At 40.4% G+C, this 21,006-nt stretch overlaps 1 protein-coding gene across 18 annotated transcripts in view; it reads left to right on the forward strand.

Moving 5' to 3' along the window:
• The window catches only part of Cdc42bpa (CDC42 binding protein kinase alpha), a 226,305-nt gene that overhangs the window by 195,823 nt on the left and 9,476 nt on the right, over positions 1-21,006 (forward strand). For 12 of the 18 annotated variants that reach the window (XM_074048826.1, XM_074048831.1, XM_074048819.1 and 9 more), the window contains 10 exons: positions 1,255-1,336; positions 3,391-3,607; positions 4,416-4,478; positions 5,428-6,021; positions 7,812-7,909; positions 9,831-9,915; positions 10,494-10,617; positions 11,386-11,503; positions 15,843-16,028; positions 20,763-20,880. In XM_074048826.1, coding sequence (XP_073904927.1) covers positions 1,255-1,336; positions 3,391-3,607; positions 4,416-4,478; positions 5,428-6,021; positions 7,812-7,909; positions 9,831-9,915; positions 10,494-10,617; positions 11,386-11,503; positions 15,843-16,028; positions 20,763-20,880 — 1,685 coding nt within the window. The remainder of the gene's footprint in view (positions 1-1,254; positions 1,337-3,390; positions 3,608-4,415; positions 4,479-5,427; positions 6,022-7,811; positions 7,910-9,830; positions 9,916-10,493; positions 10,618-11,385; positions 11,504-15,842; positions 16,029-20,762; positions 20,881-21,006) is intronic. The other 6 variants (XM_074048823.1, XM_074048824.1, XM_074048825.1 and 3 more) reach the window with 1 other exon arrangement.

Here is a 21,006-nt window from a genome sequence, read left to right on the forward strand (position 1 = left end):
CACACTGTAATAACGTCATAAAAAACAGGAAGGAAGTAAGATGTGGTTCTAGGACAGGTTGGTGTGTGGTATATGGAGGGCAAGGTGCCAAGGAAAAGAAGCTGGATCTCAAAGAGGCCGAGTGTATGATAGTCAGGCCTAAAGGGACAGTGTGATTTAGTGTGAGGAAGGGGATGGAGGTCTCACATCAACTCTCAGAAAGCTTACTGAAGCAGGAAACATTTAAGTAAGAGGCTCTTAAACTTTTCTGATCTCATTTTCCACATTCTTCCCCTGCCCCTGGGAGTTCCCTGCTTTACCTTTTCTCATAGCTCTAGGCCTGTCGCAGAGGGATCAGTGATGGCTTCAGCTGTCACGTCTGTCTTGCTCCCTTCCGCATACGGGTCTCCAGTTAGGAAATAGCCATTCGTGGCTCAGTACCTCACACTGGCATTTCCCACCTGCATGTCAAACACAGTGTCTTCTCCTCAAATAGGGAGTATGAGGGATTGATGCAAGAAATATCAGCAAAGAAAATCCGGCAAAACCAGCCAAGGAGAGATGGAGGCATGGCTCAAGTGGTAGAGTGCCTGCCTTGCAAGCACAAACCACTGAGTTCAAATCCCAGTACCCTCAACAACAGCAGCCAAAAAAAACTTGCTAAGGGACTGAAGTTATTAGGAAGGAAGGGATCCCAGGCACAGGGGTCTCTTGAGCCCAGGAGTTCAAAGCCAGCCTGGACCTTGTCTCTCAAAAGAGTCTCTCAAGGAGTGGGGATGGTGGGGGAAGAAGAATCAAAGCTAAGACTAAGGTGTCAAGCCTTTAAGACTGAGGGGATGGCGGTACTAGTAATAGAGTAAGGACATTACAAGGAATGCCCTAACTTGGAAGAAGTCTATTTTAGACATTGAAGGAACAATGAAACATCAGGTGAACTGAGTTAAGTACATGTCAGATTTATTATGGAGGCCAGAGGGCCACTGGAGGCTGCCCAGGGTCCAAATCCCAGTTCTGTATGTAGCCTTGCTTACTGATTTTGCTTCTTTGTATAAACCAGCAATTTCTATCACTCGGGTCATGTGCTACTATTTAGTTAGTCTTAATAAATTACTTGGAGCACTGTCACTGTGGATAGAAATCAATTTTTTAAAAATTAAGTTTGTGTGTTCTGTGCAGTTAAGCTTTGAGGATTGCTTCATGCTCTTTGGTTACACAAGTGAAACCATCCACCCTAAGCTACATGTACCAACTTTGAATGTTTCACTTTTCTTTCAGAGATGAAGAATTTTCTGTGAGTTCAGTATTGGCTTCTGATGTTATCCATGCAAGTCGAAAAGATATACCCTGTATATTTAGAGTAAGTGTGTGTTATAATTTGAATACCGAATTATGTTTTTAAGGCATTTGTTTATTGGTACAGGGTTTGAACTCAGGGCCTCATACGTGCTACACAGGTGCGGTACTACTTGAGCCACTCTGCCAACCCAGATTATTTGTTTTTAATGAATGTGTTTTACCTCTCCATATAAGTCATAAGCTTACTAGGAATAGAACCAGGTCTTATATTCCTTTATATATTCTGTATCACCAATACTTGGACGTATATAAAGTTGGTGTGGGATCATGTGGCCTGTAAAATCTGTTTCTGCTACATCATATTTTTGAGTCCTAGTCCAGTTTCACATGAATACTGCCTCTTGGAAAGTTGGATGGATGGGAGGTTCTCGGGTTTTAAGAAATAAAGGTTTCTCTGTAAAGGTCTCATTCCAAAAATTGTGCTTTAACTGCCTTTTGCTTTATAGCTATCTCAAAACTGAGTGGCTTAAAGCAACAATGCTTTTGTATTTTTCACTGAGCAGGAACTGTGGTATTAGCTGAGGTCACTGCTGTGGCTGCATTCGGCTCCTTTAAGGCTGGAACGTCCAAGTGGTCTTACTCTTATGTCTGCAGCCTTGGTGCCCGCTGTCAGCTGAGTGACCTCAGCTCTCCTTTGTGGATTCTTCTCTGTGATCTGTAACCATTTGATAGGGTGGCTGAGCTTTGGGCAGCTGGCTTCTAGGAGAGCAAAAGAAACTGCCAGGCCTTATAAGGACTAGGCCCCAAATACACAGGAAGTCATGAAGTCATCCTAGACTAAAGGAGAAGGGAAAAAGACTCCACCTTTTGAGAATGGAGGAATTGCTCTTAGCCATCTTGGGAAGCTGTTACCACAGTGTGGTCTCAAAAATCGTCAATTAGTGCAATAGAGAGCTTTGAAACTTCTCTATTGTTATGTCTGATCTGCTTATTACCATGACAAAACCTAGTCTCTCAGTTCCCAGGCTGACAACTTTTAATTCACCCCCAACCCACCAAGAGAACCTGTAGTGGCCACTTATCTATAACTAATATGCAGAGTAGTTTTACTGCCTTTGGTGCTTAGATTTCTTTATGTATAAAATTTAAAACTGTTGTTTGCATAATGATAAGCCTTCATTTAGATTCTGGTTCAAGTGATAGATTGTCTTCAGTGATAATGTGAGTTATGGGTGTGAAGTGACACAAAATGTCAGTGTTTCTGAGCATTGCCGACTTTTACAGTGTGATGTGGAGCTTCAGATCACAGACTCAGGATCCGTGTGGGCCCTTCAGAAATTGTTTAATTTCTCTTTATCACAGTTTTCTCATATATAAAACAACGATACAATAAAAGTTCCTGTGTCATGAAGATTGTAAGAGGGTTAAATGGGTTAACTCTGATAAAGTGCTTAGTTCTCCCTGGTACTTAGTACTTAGAATGTCAGTGATTGTATGAGTGTCAGAGGTTGGTTGAGGTGTGTGAAATGCTTTTTAATAGAGGTTGATTTTATTAGTTTAATGGTTGAGAGAAATAATTGTGGAATAAAGATAACCACACTTACATAAAACAGAAAATCTTCTGTTCCTATAGTACATTATTTTGCTGAATTCTTTTCTTTTAACATTTGTATTAGCATGTATTAGTTGTACAGGGAGTTTCATTGTGACATTTCCATATATGCTTACAACATGCCTTGGGTAGGTTCATCCCCACCATCATTCTTCCTCTTATCCCTCCCCCTACTTAGAATGATCTGGACAGGTTTCCTTGTTCTGTTTTCATGTAAATATATAAAGTACATCAACCACATTCACCTCTTCACCTCCCCATTCACCTTCCCATTAGTGCCCACTACCTAACAGGACCTGCTTTACACTCCCGTCCTTCATTGTATAAAGTATCTCTTCCTAGTCATGAAAACTAGTTACTGTGACTAGGAATAGCTAAACTTTGTTGAAGGAATCATTTAATGAATGCTCATTTTATTGGTGAGTGCTAAGCAAACCAGCGTAATCCTGAAACTGCATAAAGGGCATCAGTTTCCTAATGTTGTGAATGTTGGATTGTTCTAGGTCACAGCTTCCCAGCTCTCAACATCTGATAGCAAGTGCTCAACCCTGATGCTGGCAGATAGTGAGAGTGAGAAGAGTAAGTGGGTGGGAGTCCTGAGTGAAGTGCACAAGATTTTGAAGAAAAACAAATTCAGAGACCGCTCAGTCTATGTTCCCAAGGAGGCTTATGACAGCACTCTACCCATCATTAAAACGACCCAGGCAGCTGCGATCATAGGTATGCGTTCATAACCTCTATCAGATGTGTTTACTGAGAGCCGGGGCTGGCTCTCCTCTCAGAATCCGGGGTGCAGGGGGATGCAGATCATCACAGACGCTCAGCAAGTGTTTCTTGACAGGATGAGACAATGTCAAAGCTTGGTTTTTCAGCAAACAACTACACTTTCTATTAAATGTGCTTTTTCTTCTGAAAAAGCAGTAGTACTATAAAGGCTAACCCACTAACCTGTTTTCTACTTGTGTGACCTAGAACTGTTGGTTTCTTAGAGCGTCAGTTTCCTCCGTAGTGCTGAGGTGACCAAGAAGTTTAGAAAGCATGGCATACATTACCCAGAGGGCCTGCACCTAAAGTGCCCTCAGTAAAAAGCAGCTTCCGTATGCAGAGGCTTACATTTTTGCCTTATTCTTGCTTGTACATCCAACAGTTTGTTACTTTCCAGGACATCTGAAAAGTTCAACAAGTAATGTTCAGATGCCTTTCAAAACCTCTCCCTCCCAAAACAGCTCATGGAACTAGACTTAAGGCACTAATAAGCTAGGTTTTTAATTCTTTTCCATTATTTATTGAATAAACATTTACTTCTTTTTACAGGTATTGAAGTAGATTATTTTTTAATGATTGTCTACTTTAAAAGGCCTGTACTTTTTACTACTGTGATCTGAAAGGAAATTTCATCGAATAAATTGTATATTTTGATTTTTTTATTTATTTCCATTCTTTGCTGAATTTTCTTGTTATCTAGTTTCTTCTATTAGCTTTGCATGATTTTTACCTAATAAAATGGTCCCATGCTTGTGTCTCACAGATCACGAAAGGATAGCTTTGGGAAATGAAGAAGGGCTGTTTGTTGTGCATGTCACCAAAGATGGTAAGAAAGAACCTGATTGTTTTGCAGTAATTTTAAATCATGTATTAGAAAATTATTGAATCTAAATTCTAGAAAGAGCAGGATTTGCTCTTATTTATTCCATAACTGGAATTTTCTAGGCTTTTAATTTGGTTTCTTTTTTTTTTGGTAGTATTGGGGTTGAGCTAAGAGCCTCATACTTGCTAGGCAGGTGCTCTACCACTTCAGTCACCCTGTCAGCCCTTCATGTTTCTGAATCAAATGATTTTTTAGTTCTATAATTCCTCTGAGTTCTACAACTTCAATTGTGGATTGTTTCTGGGTCATTTTAGTTAACAGTTCTGCTGTATGGCTCACATTGCAATTCTAAAGATAGTACAGAAAAGAAAAACACAGCTTGATTTTCCTCTGGTTTGTTATGCTATCAGAGGTAACAACTACTAAAATAGGTTTGTTCAGATTTTTCCCTGCAGTTCAATACAACAGATTTTTTCCCCTAGAAAAAACCTGAAAATTAAGTGCTGAGTAAAATAAAGAGGAGCCAATTTGACTTGGTTTTCATAAATACCAAATTATATCAGGTTAGATCATAAGCAATTTAAATTTGGTTCAATTTGTTCACCATAGAAATACAAGTAAATATGAGTTACTCAGTTTTTAAAATAGGAGCTCCATTATGAAACTCACTAGAATTGAGGCCCAGTAATTGGGTTTTCCCGGAGGACTAGCATACTTTACATGAGAGAGTTTTGCCTTGGCTGCCAAAGACCTTAGTGCTAAATTTAATACCTGCTCTAATGAGGTAAATGTTCTTACACTGGGCTTAACTATCCTCCTTTTTCTCTCCAAGTTCTGATCCTGTATTCTTCTGTGCATGTGTGTCTTTATTGTGAGTAGATGTACAAGTATAGTTGGGATATGGCTGGGAAACAAAACTGTTTTGCATTTCATTTGTTGCTTCTGTGTGTAGAAATTATTAGAGTCGGTGACAATAAAAAGATTCATCAGATTGAACTCATTCCAAATGACCAACTTGTTGCCGTGATCTCCGGGCGAAATCGTCACGTGCGGCTTTTCCCTATGTCGGCCTTGGACGGGCGAGAGACGGACTTTTTCAAGCTGGCAGAGACTAAGGGGTGTCAAGCCATAGCTGCTGGGAAGGTGCGCCGTGGCGCTCTGACGTGCCTGTGCGTGGCTATGAAAAGGCAGGTCCTCTGTTACGAACTGTTCCAGAGCAAGACCCGCCACCGGAAAGTTAAGGAAATCCAAGTCCCGTATAATGTCCAGTGGATGGCCGTCTTCAGCGAACACCTGTGTGTGGGCTTCCAGTCAGGATTTCTCAGATACCCCTTGAATGCAGAAGGAAGTCCCTGCAGTCTGCTCCATTCAAATGACCACACCCTGTCCTTCATTGCCCATCAACCAGTGGACGCAATGTGTGCTGTTGAGATCTCCAGTAAAGAGTACCTGCTGTGTTTTAGCAGCATGGGCGTCTATACTGACTGCCAGGGCCGGAGGTCCAGACAGCAGGAGTTGATGTGGCCAGCAAACCCTTCCTCTTGCTGTAAGATTCTCCTTCTTGTGACCATCTTCACCCTTCTATCTCCTTCCTTCCTTCCTCCTTCCACCTCATCTAAATGTAGTCACTGTTAATAATAGACTGGTTTTGGAAACCATTCTCAGGGTTTTTCCAAAATGTTTATTGTGTTGTTTATGTCACAAGGCAAGGCAAACAGGGTCAGCATGACCGTGCATGCAATTTAAGCTGATCTTTCTATGGAGCATTTTGTGGGGGTGGGTTTTTTAATCCTCTTTTGTGCTTTGAAATAACCCCAAATTGTAATCTTTTTTGTCCCCCAAAGCACAATGTTCCTATGTAGCAATAGTTCATAGGACTTACCCTGGAGAACCAGTAATTGAGTGAATTATCAATAATACAGCATCTGTAAGAACTGTTACTCTTACATTTTTGTCTGACAGGTAGATGTTTAAAATTGCTTGTTTCATTCTTCCTGGAAATACTAAGACATTATTAATTATTGGATACTTTCATTACTGAATAATAACTCGGTCATTATTGAATACAACCTGTCTCCCTCTGTGAGGGAAATGGTGACAGTCTGCCCTCACAGTGCCTGGGGTGCAGTAGGAAAGGGTTATGGGTACAGAAAGGAAAGAGCCCCTGGGGAACCACTGGGAATTCCAGAGACCAGGATAGGATCCCCAAGACAACAAGGAGGGCAGAGCCCAGAGGGCAGAGGACGCCTGGGAGGAGTGAGGGCTCTTCCACTGCAGCAGGGCAGAGTAGGAGGGTGGAGGGTAACCAGTCGGTGCAGAAGTCTAGTGGTAGAGAATTTACAAGGACAAGGACAGAAAGTGCATATTACAGAACAATCAGGAAAGCCAGACTTTTCAGGGTTATTTCTTCAGAAGAGTGTGTTTGTATCCATGGCATCATATGCAGAATGAGTGCCATTTTGTAGCTAGGTAAATCAGAGTGATCAGAACACTTGAAATATCTGGCTTCATTGTAGCTTTTCCCATTTCAATCCATTGTCTTGGTCTGGGTAAATCATTTAATCGCTCTTTGTGTCACCATTTATTTAATACTTGGTCCTAATTCCTGATTATTTTTGGATGGTACTGGCATTTGCTAGGCAGGCACTCTACCATTGGAACCACACCCTCAGACCCTGTTTTGTTTCTTTTTAGTTATTTTTTTTAGTTAGAATCGTGCACATTTTGCCTAGGACCAGCCTCAGACCACAATCCCCCTACCTATACCTTCTGTGTAGCTGAGATTACAAGTATGTATCACCACACCTGGCTTGTTTGTTGAGGTGGTGTTGAGATTAAAATAACTTTTTGCCTGGGGTGGCCTGGAACTACAGTCTTTCCAATCTCGGCCTCCAAGTGGCTGGAATTATAGGCATCACTACCATGCCTGGTAACACTCATTCTTCTAACAAATGTATACTGAGCATCTGCCCTATTCATTGCTAAGGTGCTTTATCAGACATAACTGGGACTTAGAACACTTCCCTGGAGATTTCTCCATTTTGTAAATTTGTTTCACTGTCACAAACTTAAATACGCTTAAGAGTCAAATGCTTTAAAATGCAATGCATTTATTGGACAAGGTATTGGTAGAACCTTTCTTTATTAAAGGGACAGTATGAGCTGAACGGTGTGTGTCAATTCTTCCTTTTTGGTTTATATTCTGTTTACTTCAAAACTGTTCTGATGTGGTCTAATGTGATGACTGTAGGCTCCTGGTGAGACACCTGTTCTGCAGGAACTCCAAATGCTTGGGTTCAATAGCTCCCAAACTCAGCAGTGTCCCCTCTTTCCCAGGTTACAGTGCGCCGTACCTCTCAGTGTACAGTGAGAATGCAGTGGATGTCTTTGATGTCAACTCCATGGAGTGGATCCAGACACTTCCTCTCAAAAAGGTAATTCAGCATTCAAACATGGCTGAGCAGATTAATCTTATGGCAGGGAGCTCAACACCATGCTATCTGTATTGCATGTAATAGTAAGTTCTGATTGTTATGGTGAACAGTAGAATATATCCTACAACCTAAAATGCCGGTGTCATCTTCTGCTTCTGGGTTAAGGATCTCTGAGGGAGTTATGTGAGTGTTATTAATTACAACGTTTTCACATAATGGTCTGCGCATTCAGTCCTGTGGAGACAGATTGTACAGCCAATGAAAGTGATTAATCTCATAACCAAAACTGTTTGTCTCATGATTTAAAAATAGAAGCTTCATGTATGCATAACACAACCTAAATTTTCCCTTAACATTTCTGTTTCCATATCATAAAAGTGTTGCAAGAAGGAAGCATAGTAGCGTCTTGTAGTGTAGATGACACATGTAGCAGAGTCTCCTTAGTGAGGGGCGATGTAGTGAGGAACACAGCCAAGCCACAGTGTGCCCGATTTTAAACCACAGTGGCAGTGACAAAGCTCTTGTAAGTATTGCCACGTTATATAAGGCAACTAGACTACTGTTCTCTGCTTTATACATTTGGGCAGCCTGCAGCCAGCTTCCTGTGTAATTTTTTCACGCAATTTTCCCAATATGTATGAAAGAATATAGAAAGCATAATAATAAATTGGCGACTTGGGAACTGGCCTCCTTACCTGAGACCAGAGCATCACCTGTGTCCTTCTGTCCATCCCATTCCACTGCCTTTCCACACAGAAACCACTGTCCTGAACATCCACTGACCATCCTGCTGCCTTCCTTAAAACTCAGAGGGCTCACACTTTAAACATCCCTCAACAATATTACTTAGTTTTTCTTGGCTTTGAGATTTATTAATATATCCTAATAGGTTGGATATAACTGTCTGCCTTGCTTCCTCTGATCACTGTGTTTCTAAGATTTATACATGTGCTACATGTATCGTTGTCTTTTCATGCAGCACAAAAGGTGTATTACATATATTTATTTATAACATTTCTGAATGTCATATATATTATATACACGTAAGTGCTTATTTCTAGAAATACATCCATTTCTGAAGGACAGACTGGACTATCTGCCCACTCTCTGACCAGCAGATGCTGAATTACTTCCTAGCTTTTAGCAGCCTACGTCTTGGCGAGGCATGAAGATTCTTTACATCAGTGCCTGGGAGTAGAATTGATGGCGTACAGGAATGCAAGTGCTCAGGTCTCTGAGAGTGTCATACCATTTTCCAAAGTAATGCTACCACATGACACTCTCACCCTCTGAAGGACAGGGTTTGTAAGTGGTGACGGTGGCATTTCCTGAAGTGTCAGTGTGCACATCCCCAGTTAACTGTGGTCAGGAATCTGGTGCATTTTCCTTCGTCGTTCAGGCTTCCCCATCATGTTCTGCGCTCTTCTTCCATGTTAGGTTTACTTTTCTTACTGGTTGGTTGGGCTTCCTTGTATGATGTGGGTTAGCAGTGGTGGGTAAGTCCTCCCCTGTTGTGACCTGTCCTCCTCCCAGTCCTTGGCACATGCATCTTCATCACTTGTGGACACTTAGTTTTTGATAGGAATTCACAAAGCAGATATCTTAATCTAATAACTTGCTCACTGATAGCTTTAAAAAGTCAAGTTGAAGGTTTAAATATATTTCTTCTTACCTTTATTTATTTTCCCAGGATATTCTTTCTTTAAAATGTCATTACAAGTTTGTTTTTTCACATTATCTGATATTATACCTTCTCAGTCAGAATGCTTATTAGCTTTTTGTTGACGTTTTTTCTGAGAGGACTATATTTTGAAAGAAATGAAAGGTTTTAATACTGTTTGCTATATGAATAGGCCAAAAGTTTTATGATTAAATTTTTAAAGGTTATGTTGAAATACTAACTTTATTTTTATTATTTTAGGTTCGACCTTTGAATAGTGAGGGATCACTAAATCTTCTAGGGTTGGAGACAATTAGATTAATATATTTCAAAAATAAGATGGCAGGTAAGAAAATACTTCCACTAATAGGATGGCTTCATGGAAATACTATCTCAGCCCAAGCTCGCGTGAGTAGTGCATGTCAGGGTCCTTATTCTAGAGTCTGTGATCTCAGCCAGGGCCAAATTCTGTCTTAATATATTAAGATAAGAACCACAGAAGTGGTTCTACTTAAGCCAGGAATGCAGTTTTTACATGCTTTGTTTTTCTGTGGCATACCTAGTGAGTAGAGAAGGTAGAGGCTTACCTGGCCTGTGCGAGCCCAGGTCTGATCCTCAGCAGCACTCCGCAGTAGCAGCCCCTGGAGACACTACCTGCAGGGAGAAAAAGGTAGTGTAAGGACACTAAGGCCAAGGTGGCTAGTTAGGGTGACAGGACACCAAGGCAAAGGTCCAAATGTGGTGTGAGCTCTGCTTAATCTCAGCATGTATCTTTTTACATGTCCTATTGAAAAGTATTGCTTATTTCCTATGACTATCAGTGCTTTTAAAAATCAGAGCTACACATATTGTACATGGTCGTGATGTCATGGGTTAAAAAGCATTGTAGCAGTTTAAACAACTTCATCATTCTTTGTTTAACAGAAGGGGATGAACTTGTAGTCCCTGAAACATCAGACAACAGTCGGAAACAGATGGTCAGAAGCATCAGCAACAAGCGACGGTTCTCCTTCAGAGTCCCAGAGGAGGAGCGGGTGCAGCAGAGGAGGTAAGTGGTCCCCGCCATGCGCGGCCATGCCCTGCTTTCAAAGTCTGTTTCCAATAACGCCCACTGCATTTGATTTGGAAAGAAAATCTGTCATTCATCTAGGGTGGCAGAAATTGCAGGGCTGGGGGTGTGGCTCGGTGGCTCCATCTGCAGTAATGAGTGTAACCTCTCAGGGTCATTTAGGAGAGTATGCTGGATGAAGAACCATAGTGATTTATTTCTGTAAGTACATGGAATAATTACAATTCTGGGAGTATGTACCTTTATACATATTTACACAAGTCCTATCTGTGTGTATCATAAACTTGTATATGCTTAAGAAATTTAGAGTAGCTGTTCTCTTCGTGAGCAAACAGAAATTTGAGGCTCATTTATAGAATCGTTTGTAAAGTATTATCAGTGACTTTAAAGATCTGCACAAAAATCCAGAATTGTCTGCTAACTGGAGCAGAGGTCCTTCGATATCCAAATGTTAAGAGGCCTTTTCAGGCTGTGATGCATGCGGCATGTGGCAGTGCTCCTGGCCAGCATGAGGGGGGGCTCGGGTTTGACCCTAGCACTGCACAAGCAGAGTAGTTAAAAGGCCGTCAAAAATCATCAGATCTTTTATTCAAAATTAAAACCAAAGCATTTTAAAAATTTGCATAATTAATTATGTTTTTACATGATTTAACTGTTTTTATAAAAATAAAGTATATTTGATGATTTTTCTGAAGTTATCTAGATTGACTGTGAGGAAAGTATCTGAACAGCTGTTCTGCCTTGCAGGGAGATGCTACGAGATCCAGAAATGAGAAATAAATTAATTTCTAACCCAACTAACTTTAACCACATAGCACACATGGGTCCTGGAGATGGAGTACAGATCCTAAAAGACCTGCCCATGGTAAGAGGATGAAGAGCGAATGTGACCATGAGTGGTGAGGAGAAGGAGGTACCAGTGTGGGGCATAGATGGGCCGCATAGGTGTGTTCAAGATGTACCGTGAGCTCTAGACCCTAGAAAAGTGTCCCGTACCTGAATTTGCTATTGTTGGTGAAAAAATTGTCATATTTGAAGAGGTTCTATTCCAAGTTCAGAACTTGTTACCAGATCACTAAAATTTCACTAATGCAGACACTTGGTCCTTTTTCTCCCAGAAATCCACATTTGCTTGGTCATCAATAGTCACACTTCTCAGCTAACTGTGAGATTAAAGTTGCCCAATTATAAACAGGAAAACTGTTATGGAGATTGGACTCTCAGACATACTATTTTGAGATTAAGAATATCAGTGAAGACCAGGCACCAGTAGCTCACGCCTCTAATCCCAGCTACTCAGGCAGAGATCAGAAGGATCGCAGTTTGAAGCCAGCCCGGGCAAATAGTTCACAAGACCCTATCTCAAAAAAAAACCATCACAAAAAAAAGGGGAGGTCAAGTGGTAGATTACCTCCTAGCATGCATGAAGCCCTGAGTTCAAACTCCAGTACCACCAAAAAAAAAAAAAGAATATTAGTTAAATTAAATTATCCAGGCTTTGTTAGTTCTTAACATTTCAGTATCACATACTCCCAACACACTATTAAAATTTAATATGACCTTCTTCATTAATAGATAAACAGCTAAACTTTGCATAGACTTTTAAGTATTATTTATATTTTATGGCAATTTGTGAATCTTGACCCAAATCTCTAAGGAAAGATTTAAATTAACCACATTACCAACAACACTGTGAAGAAGAACTAAGAGAGAAAAGAAGTAGTATAGTTTGATGTGCAATCAGATTTTTAACCTTAAAATTCACTGATAAAGGGAGTTTTGTATTTATTTTAGGGGAAGAAAAAAAATTAGTCAGCATTCAATTGAGTCTGAGTACTTTGCTGTAATCGCTTGGCCCTGCCTTGTTATTTTCTCATCCTGAGGACATTGTCGTCATCATCTCAGCATTGCTGTTATTTGATGATAGTGACCTCCTTGATGGACTTCAAATCATTCACAGTAATCACTCACGCTTTTGAAATGGACATCTTTATTAGCTGTGCTGGGTAAATTTAAATAAAGCATGCAAAAACTAGATTATAGCCAGTCTTTCTACAGTAAAACCAAGTAAAAATTTAAGGTTGAGCACAAAATATTAAAAGCATTCTACTTGGGGCTGGGTGCAACTCAGTGGTGGAGTACTTACGTAGCATGTGTAAGGCCCTGGGTTCCATCCCCAGCACCACAAAATAAATAAGTAAATAAGCAAACAAACAAATAAATAAATAAAGCAAGTGGCTACTCATCTATCATATTTAAATGCTGTACTATTTTCAGCTTTTACCTGGAGCAGGAGCTCAAATTTTTCTCCGTTCTTTTCCCATTTTGAGCATTTGTTTCTAGACCTCAGACATCAGTGTCACAGAATCACACAGCCCAAAATGTCTGGTTTTTTGTTTTGTTTTTCCTTATGGAAGTTATAATGTCTGTCACAAAATACATTAATAGAGAGAATTTTTTATAATATGGCCAGCAGTTGAAATGTGAATATATTTACAGCCTATATAGGAAAGATCCAGTGCTGTGTAACTTTTTGAACTCTAGTTTGTAAGTAGTTTTTCATAAATGACACATAGATAACATTCAACAGAATAGAATGATGCAAAGTTCAGATGCATGCATATATTGCAGAACAACACAGCAGCAAATACAAAATACTCAGCAGTTAATGACAGATGCTATCCTTTTAAAATTAAGATCTTGTTCACTTTTTTTTTTGTTGGTACTAAAGCCTGTGCTTTCTAGGCAAGCACTCTACCACTTGAGCCAGTCTCCCAGCCCTTTTGTTTTTGTTTTTGAGATAGAGTCTCAATAATCTTGCCTGGACTAGCCTTGAACTCACAATCCTCCTGCCTCCACCTCCTGAATAGCTGGGATTACTTTTGTTCATCTGGAGCACAGAACAGAGCATTTTCATGTCATACTTTCCACAATATAGTAAGAAGAGTCATAGAAAACTTCTGTAGAAATTGTTCTATATTGAGTAATATTGCATATTTTCCTTAAGATGGAATAGTTCAATATTTAATAAAATGTTTTGCCATCAAGTGAAAAGTCATCTTGCTACTGTTTCAAAGTTTTTTCAGACCTCTGTACCCAATAAGACTATATGCCCTGACAATAAAATAGCAGATTTCAAATATTGTAAGAAATTTCACATCAAGGTACCCTCCCTCGACCTTACTTTTTCTCCCCTCACCCTCCTTCCACTTGAAGCACAAGAAATCTGTAATTTTTTGTTTATTTTATTTTTATTCCTAAGCCAAACAAGTTGAGATAGCATTTGCCAAAGATTCACCTCACCTGGCTCCGCAGCGCGTGACCTCTGTGGCTGCTGGTTCTGTTCAGACCTCTTGGCTCTTGGTGTTTGTTAAAGTTGCCTGGTTTTGTTAGCCCCATGGCCACCTTGTCGAATTTTCAGACATTGTCACAAGTGACTCTCTGCAACTCAATCCTGTTTTTAAAGTCCTTGCATTCCACTGGTGTTTATTATGTGAGACTTTTGTATTTCCAGGACAAGAAGTTGGTGTCCATTTTTGAAACCTTTTCCTCACATGTATGTTGTATGCATCAAAGATTTCATGTATTCCTTTCCTGTTACTTTCACGTGACTTTTCTCATTTCACTACTAAAGGACACATGAACTGAGGCTTTTTATAGACATCCATTTAGTCATTTAACAAATACCTTTCGAGCACTTAACTGTGTGCCAAGACCGTGCTATCTATGGGTAGGCATCAACAAACAATGCAGTAATATGCATGTCTGGAAATAATAGTATGCATGTCTATATCAGCATGCATGGTTTTGAAAAGATTGCAGTCTTTAATGTATTCTCAGATTTTGATACGTTCTTTCCTTTGAAATGGAATTATGAACTGTTTCCAAAAGCAAAGATGAATTAAATTCATCTACTAATACATAAGTGCCTCTAAGTACCAAAGCCACAAGCTACCATCTGTGCAAAGTGCATGTACCCATTTTTATGTTTCACCATATTGAGATCAGTATTGCTTTCCTGTGAAATACTCAGGAGCTTAGAAAGTTATCTGCTACCTTTACAAGCATAATTCTGTTTCTTTTATACCGTATGATCCTGAAATAAGATGGCCTCTTAAATATGCAAGGAATAGTACAGCTAATGGAGTCATTTTCTGTATCAGACATGAACCTTCCATTTGTATCCTAGTGAGCCAAGACAAAATAAACAATTCATACAGGATGGTGTATATCTTAGTATATTCACTTCAGAATGTTTTAGAAAGATATACTAAACTAGTTTTCCTGAATCCTCTTTATTATTTACGTTTTTTATAAGTGCTTGCTGGAGGTGGGACAATGTTTTTCTCCAGCTGAATGCAAGAATAGTGTTTTGCCTCTATATTTCTAGCACAGCATATTTTACCCATCCCTAAAGTGGTTAATCAAAGTAAAATATGTAGTTCAGTGGCCTCTTGGGGCTTTAAGATTAAGTAATTCTGCTTCTTGGACTGGGGTTGTAGCTCTTGCCCAGAGCGCTTTCTCTCTAAAAAAAAACAAAGTAATTTTTGTTCTTAAAGTGAACTTTATATGCATATCAGTAGTTTTCTTTCTTTTTGGAATGACTTAGAAAGTGCTGATCTTACACTTCGTATTTCAAAGAAACCTTTCTTTTACACCTAAATAATTCCTGAATCTTTTCCTGTTAGTTATTCACTATTGTTTCAGGAGAATAAGACCAATAAATTCCAACCCCTATCATTAGCTTATGAGTACTGTACTAGGAATGACTGTAAGTTATTTTAGATTCTAATGAAGCAGCTTTGCAGCACATCTAGCTAAAAACCACTGTAGGCGCTCTTGTCATTTCCTTTAACCATTTGCTGCTTTTCTATGCTTAATGTTTGAGTAGACTTTTGCCATGTTTTGATTATGTTACATCAGAAAACATTGAACTAAACTCTAAAAGTCTCCTTGCATCTCTAAAAGTCTAGCTTCTACTCATTTAACTCTGGTAATGAAGCAACAATTTTATCGGTAGAATGATCTTCTATTTAACTGGCAAGAGGATTACAAAGTATAACTTTCTAAGGCCTAAAATATTTCACCAGGACCCAGTTCTGATGTAAGACACATTGTTTCCTATGTGCATGTTGTCTGAAGTGTCACGTTGAATCCATCCATGTCACCTCACACCTTTTTCTTCTCTCTGTTGTTTTTGATAGCCAGGTTTCCCTTACCCGTCCCCTCATCATCACTCCGGTCTGATCTCCTCACCGATCAACTTTGAGCATATCTACCACATGACTGTTAATTCTGCTGAAAAATTTCTCTCTCCTGATCCCATAAACCCTGCGTCTTCCCCGTCTCTGCACTCTGTCCCTGGTACACCAGGCCCTGTGACTCTGAGGGTATGAACGGCTGAGCCAGATGTTAACTCTTACTAACCACACGTGGGTTCCTATTGCCTAGCCTAACAAGGAACACGCTGAGGTGCACAGTGTGAATGTCTTCCTTCTGTTTCTCCTCTGCCAACATCTACTCTTTCTCTTTTCCTTCCTCCTCTGTTTCTCTTCCTCTTCCTCCTCTTCTCATTGTGTGTTGTTTCTTATTTTGAGAAAAAAGATGGAGGAAGAGGGAGGGCTTGGATTTTTTTAAACAGTAATGGAAGTTTAACTGTTTGATAAGTTTTCTAGTCATGGTATTTTCCATTGCAGATACCATCATAAAAATACCCGCCGGTGCATCTTTATTTTGTTAAGTAGCAAAGGGCTCCCTGCATTTCTGGATTTTTTAGTAGCTCATAGCTCATTGCCCTATAACCAGTTCAATTCAGAGAAATTTTTTATTTCATGAGGCAAATGTCTATGGTCGAGCATATCCCCAGACCTTCTATCTAACTTTTTAAAGCCCCTTTTGAAAAACTTTAAAGTCTCTAAGGTAAGGTTATAATACTACAAATGAGTAATGGAAAATTCCAAAAATGAAGTCAATTTTTTGAGATGCTCATAAGCCACTGGTATGCATTTAATTCTAGCCAGGATCCAAGATCAGTTAGCCAAGGGAAGAAGAAAACCCAGCAGCCCTGCCTTCTGCAGGTCTGCACACCTGCTGCCTGCCGTCCCTCTGCTCAGCCCTGCGTCCTTGTTACCAGTGGCTGTTTAACTGAATATCTGTATTTTTTATCAAGTAATGTATCCTTATACCAACTTCAAGGGAAGTTAGTTTTGCAGATAAGAAAATATTTGAAAAAAAAGAAAATATCTGAATTATGTCATGCACTCATTTCCCATAATACCCCTGGCTTATAAAAAATAGTGGTGTCCATGTTTTTAATTTGTACATTTTAATTTAATTTGTATATTTATCTAATTTATAGGAATTTTCCTGTCAGAAAATTAGCTATCAGATTAAATTTTCATTTTTGTTTGTATGTAAAATTAGTCTAAATTGTATTTTCTGTCATTGTGTTAAGTTCTAGGGTCACTTACCTGACAGGGTAAGTTCACCAAGACCTTCATTAAAAAGGTGACTGCTTAACCTGGCTGTCTTTGAGCAGAGCACCATGGAGGTTTAGTCTTAACACATGTTTGTGACTAGAAAGATCAAAGGCTTTGGTTTCCTGTCACCTTCTAATAAAGCTCATTTCATTTTAACTGGCTGAATGATAAGCTGCATACAAAACATTTTTCTGTGTATTATTACCTTATTATTTCAATATTCTGGGTTACTTAGTAAGTGGAATATTTTATAAGCTTAGTCTTTACCATTTATCCTAGGGTAGGCATATTTTATAGAAGAGAAGAACAGCATATCTTAAATGTACAGAAAATGATTAAAAGTTCACAGTGTGATGTAACCCCCAGCTCTGCCCAGCTCTCCTTCACTGCACTGTTGTGTCTTATGGGGCCATCCCTCTGTGTGTGAATGGTGCATTGCTAGCATTTCTATATAAAATGTTTTCTTTTATTAAGCAAAAAGTAAAGCATTTGCTTTAAACAAATACCTCTAAGTCCACTAAGAATTACGTGGACTTTGCAAATCTGGTATAGGAACCAAAGTGGCAGTGGTTGAATTTGGGACCAACTAGCTAGCCAGCCAGCGTGCAGTGTGCGTCTCTTCAAAATTATGGCTGGCTGGTGGGGTTGCCTGTTTTCCTGATAACTCCAGCTGTTTGCCTTCCCTTCTCCCCAGGCTGCAGGTATGTGTGCAAAGTTCCAGTGCTGCAGGCACAGACAGAATCATAGTCCCTCCTCTGAGTGTCACAGTTACCTGGTGGAAAATACTGTTTACCTACACCATTACTTTTTTTTTGGTCGTACAGGGCCTCATACTTGCAAGGCAGGAGATCTACCTGAGCTGCTCCTCCAGCCCTGCTAGCACTGGTTATTTTTGAGATAGGGCTTCACTTTATGGCTGGGCCAACCTGGACTGCAGTCCTCCCATTTGTGCTTTTCTGTATAGCTGGGATGGCAGGTGTACACCAGTGCATCCAACCATTGGTTGATATGGGGTCTCTCAAACTTTTTGCCCAAGCTGGGCTCAAACAGCGATCCTCCCAATGTCCTCCTCCCAAAAGATTACAGGTTAACTTCAAAAGCCTTAAGTACTTCTGCACATTTTATTGTATTCTGTTAAGTTCTTTAATCTACACCATATTATAGCAAAGAAGACAGTAACCTTTGCTGTTAGCATATGAATCAGATTAGTTGAATAATTGCTATAATTTTATTCATTAATTACCAGAAAATGTTCTTCTGCCCTGATACAAGTAAAACGTACTTTGTGTATTTAAAATTCACACATATGCCAATACCTGTAATCATTTATGACATCAAACCGGTATTTACTAGAGTACTAAGTGTTCTCTAGAGAGGGTCATAGTTTGCAATTCATGAATTACATTACCAGCTGAATTCATGTCAACACTCTTCAGTGTCTGACTGCTTTGGGTGCTGGAGTCTAGTGCAGTCATGATTGCAGTCTGTGTCTGAAATACAAGATTACCAAAGAAATGAGGCTAGAACACTCATGAACCAGGTGCTTCCTAAACAACCAGGGCAGGCTGAGGTCCCCCAGGGGTGAGTCAAGGGCTGCCTCCAGCAGTGTTCTCTTGGTTCTCTGTGTTAAAGGACAGGTCTGAGGATGTTGAGGGAAATGTATAAAATGTTGCATTAAGCTTCCACACCTTTGCTCTTGCTGAACCGTTTAAAGCGTTCAGGTAAGATGGATTTCTGTAGACACTGACTAGCATTAAGTATGCCCTAAACAAACCTAAGTCATGCCTTGGACAGTTGTATGGACAGATGTCTTTGACCCATTCTTTCCTCTTAGCTACCAGAAGCAAGAGTCTTATTTCCAGAACACCAAGTGATTAAAGATTTGCTGGTTGTAAGTTAGTAAAACTAGATAGTAGTAAAATTTTAAAATACACTAGCTAATTATGTGTTCTATTGCATTTAAAGAGTGGTCAACTCTTAAAATTTTTTGTTGGGACAAAAGATGGACAGGATGCACCCAATTGTCAATAGTGCCTGGTGAGTCCCCAGAGACTGGGCCCTTCTAGACTTTCATCATTGTCTGTCTTCTCCACAGCACAGAGAACAAACTAGTAAATGTGTATTCCAGTTAATGTCAGTGGCTGACCACTGTGTGATTTTCTAGGTGTGGATGGAAGGGAGGAGGATCTGTAGTGAAGTGAGCCTGTGGTGTCACGTGGAGAGGGCTGTCTCCTCCAGACGGGAAGTAGTACATTGTACTGATTGTGCTAGTCCGCTTTTCTTGATACTTGGATCCTTTGAGAAAGTCTCAGCTAGAATTTCTGACTCCTTTTAATGTGAAACTTTGCATTGTACTTTCACAAGTTAGTCTTGCCTATGCATGTGAGATTCGTGACTATGCCAGTGTGCAAAGGGCAGGATGGCAGCGAGGTGCCAACAGCCTAGGAGGTCAGTGTCAGAGCAAGGAAGTGCAGCACACAGTGGCACTGGGCCAGTGCAGTTATACCTACTTGGTCCTCAGAGAAACCCCAGGAGGCAGGTGTAGTCCCCTAGTGCAACTGAGGAAACTGAGGTGCTGAGCTGAACAAGCCTCTGTCAGCAGACTGTGCAGCATTGTTGTGGATGTGGCTGGCTTTGTCCCCGGCCTGTGCTGACCAGCCAGCAAGTTGCCTCTTTTTTAACCTCTTGTGAGCAGCCTCTTGTGCTCACAAGCCACCCTTGTGAGGGTGGATGGGAAGGGGTTGGTCCCGGGGTGGAGCATAATTACTGTTGCTTCTGTTGTGACTGTGAAAGACTAGTGAGGAGGGACAGCTTTTCCACATAATAAATAGACGCGGATTGGCTTATAAGTTGCAAGAAATCAAAGGAACCAGACCGTTTGCATCAGAAAACGCTTGCAGGATAGGATTGTGTCAGCAGTGGAGACATTGTGAGTGGCACAGAGATGTCATTGACAGGGTACTTAGAGCTTGGGCAATCTGGGACATGGGAGGAACACTCAGTGTCTTTCCACCCTCTGAGCACTATCAGCGGACATCCTCTCCTTCAGCTTTGAAAAATTATAGGATGCTGGGCCGGGAAGTCTTCAGGCTGACACTCCCCAGTCACAGGACATCAGGTCACACTCCTCAGTCACAGAGAAGTTTGGTTGTGCTTACTATAGAGTCCTCTTGTTTCTGACTCAGCAACATTGCCTGAAGGCGGAAATGGCACAATAGGTGTTGTGAATAAGGTATATTCTTATCAAGAATGTAATTTTAATTGACTTTCCTCCAAATGAGCTTCCTGGGCTTTGAGTTATCCTAAGCAAATAAAGATGTCATCCATTGTAAAAGCTTTGTTTAAGTTATCTGCAAATGTCCGTGTGATTCTGCACTTACTCTCACATCTAACTGTGTAACTTACTCATTGTTTGCATAGCCAAAACTCATTACTGATTAGTACTTACCCTTTTGGGGGAGAGATTTACTTCATGTTGGGGTTGGGCTACCTTTCTCAGTGGGAGGGGTTATGGATCCACTGCTCCTTACTCTGTATTATTCAGGTGAAGATCATTTTATTTCTTGGTAATTGTAGTGAAAAGTAGACACCTCAGCAGAAAACCTCTTTCTTTCTGTCTGAAGAATGTATCATTCTTGTTTTCAGAACCCTCGTCCTCAGGAAAGCCGGACAGTATTCAGTGGCTCAGTCAGTATTCCATCTATCACCAAATCCCGCCCTGAGCCCGGCCGCTCCATGAGTGCCAGCAGTGGCCTGTCAGCACGTAAGTGCCTCACCCTAGGTGCAGAAATGATCTCTGTGGCCAGGTGACCCCAGGCTGCAGCCTGCCCTGCAAGTCCTATGCGTGACAGTTCTTACAAATGCTTAGTGTGTTCTGGTGGTGACAGTG

Source organism: Castor canadensis, chromosome 11 (assembly GCF_047511655.1).
Source record: "Castor canadensis chromosome 11, mCasCan1.hap1v2, whole genome shotgun sequence".
Taxonomy (NCBI): domain Eukaryota; kingdom Metazoa; phylum Chordata; class Mammalia; order Rodentia; family Castoridae; genus Castor; species Castor canadensis.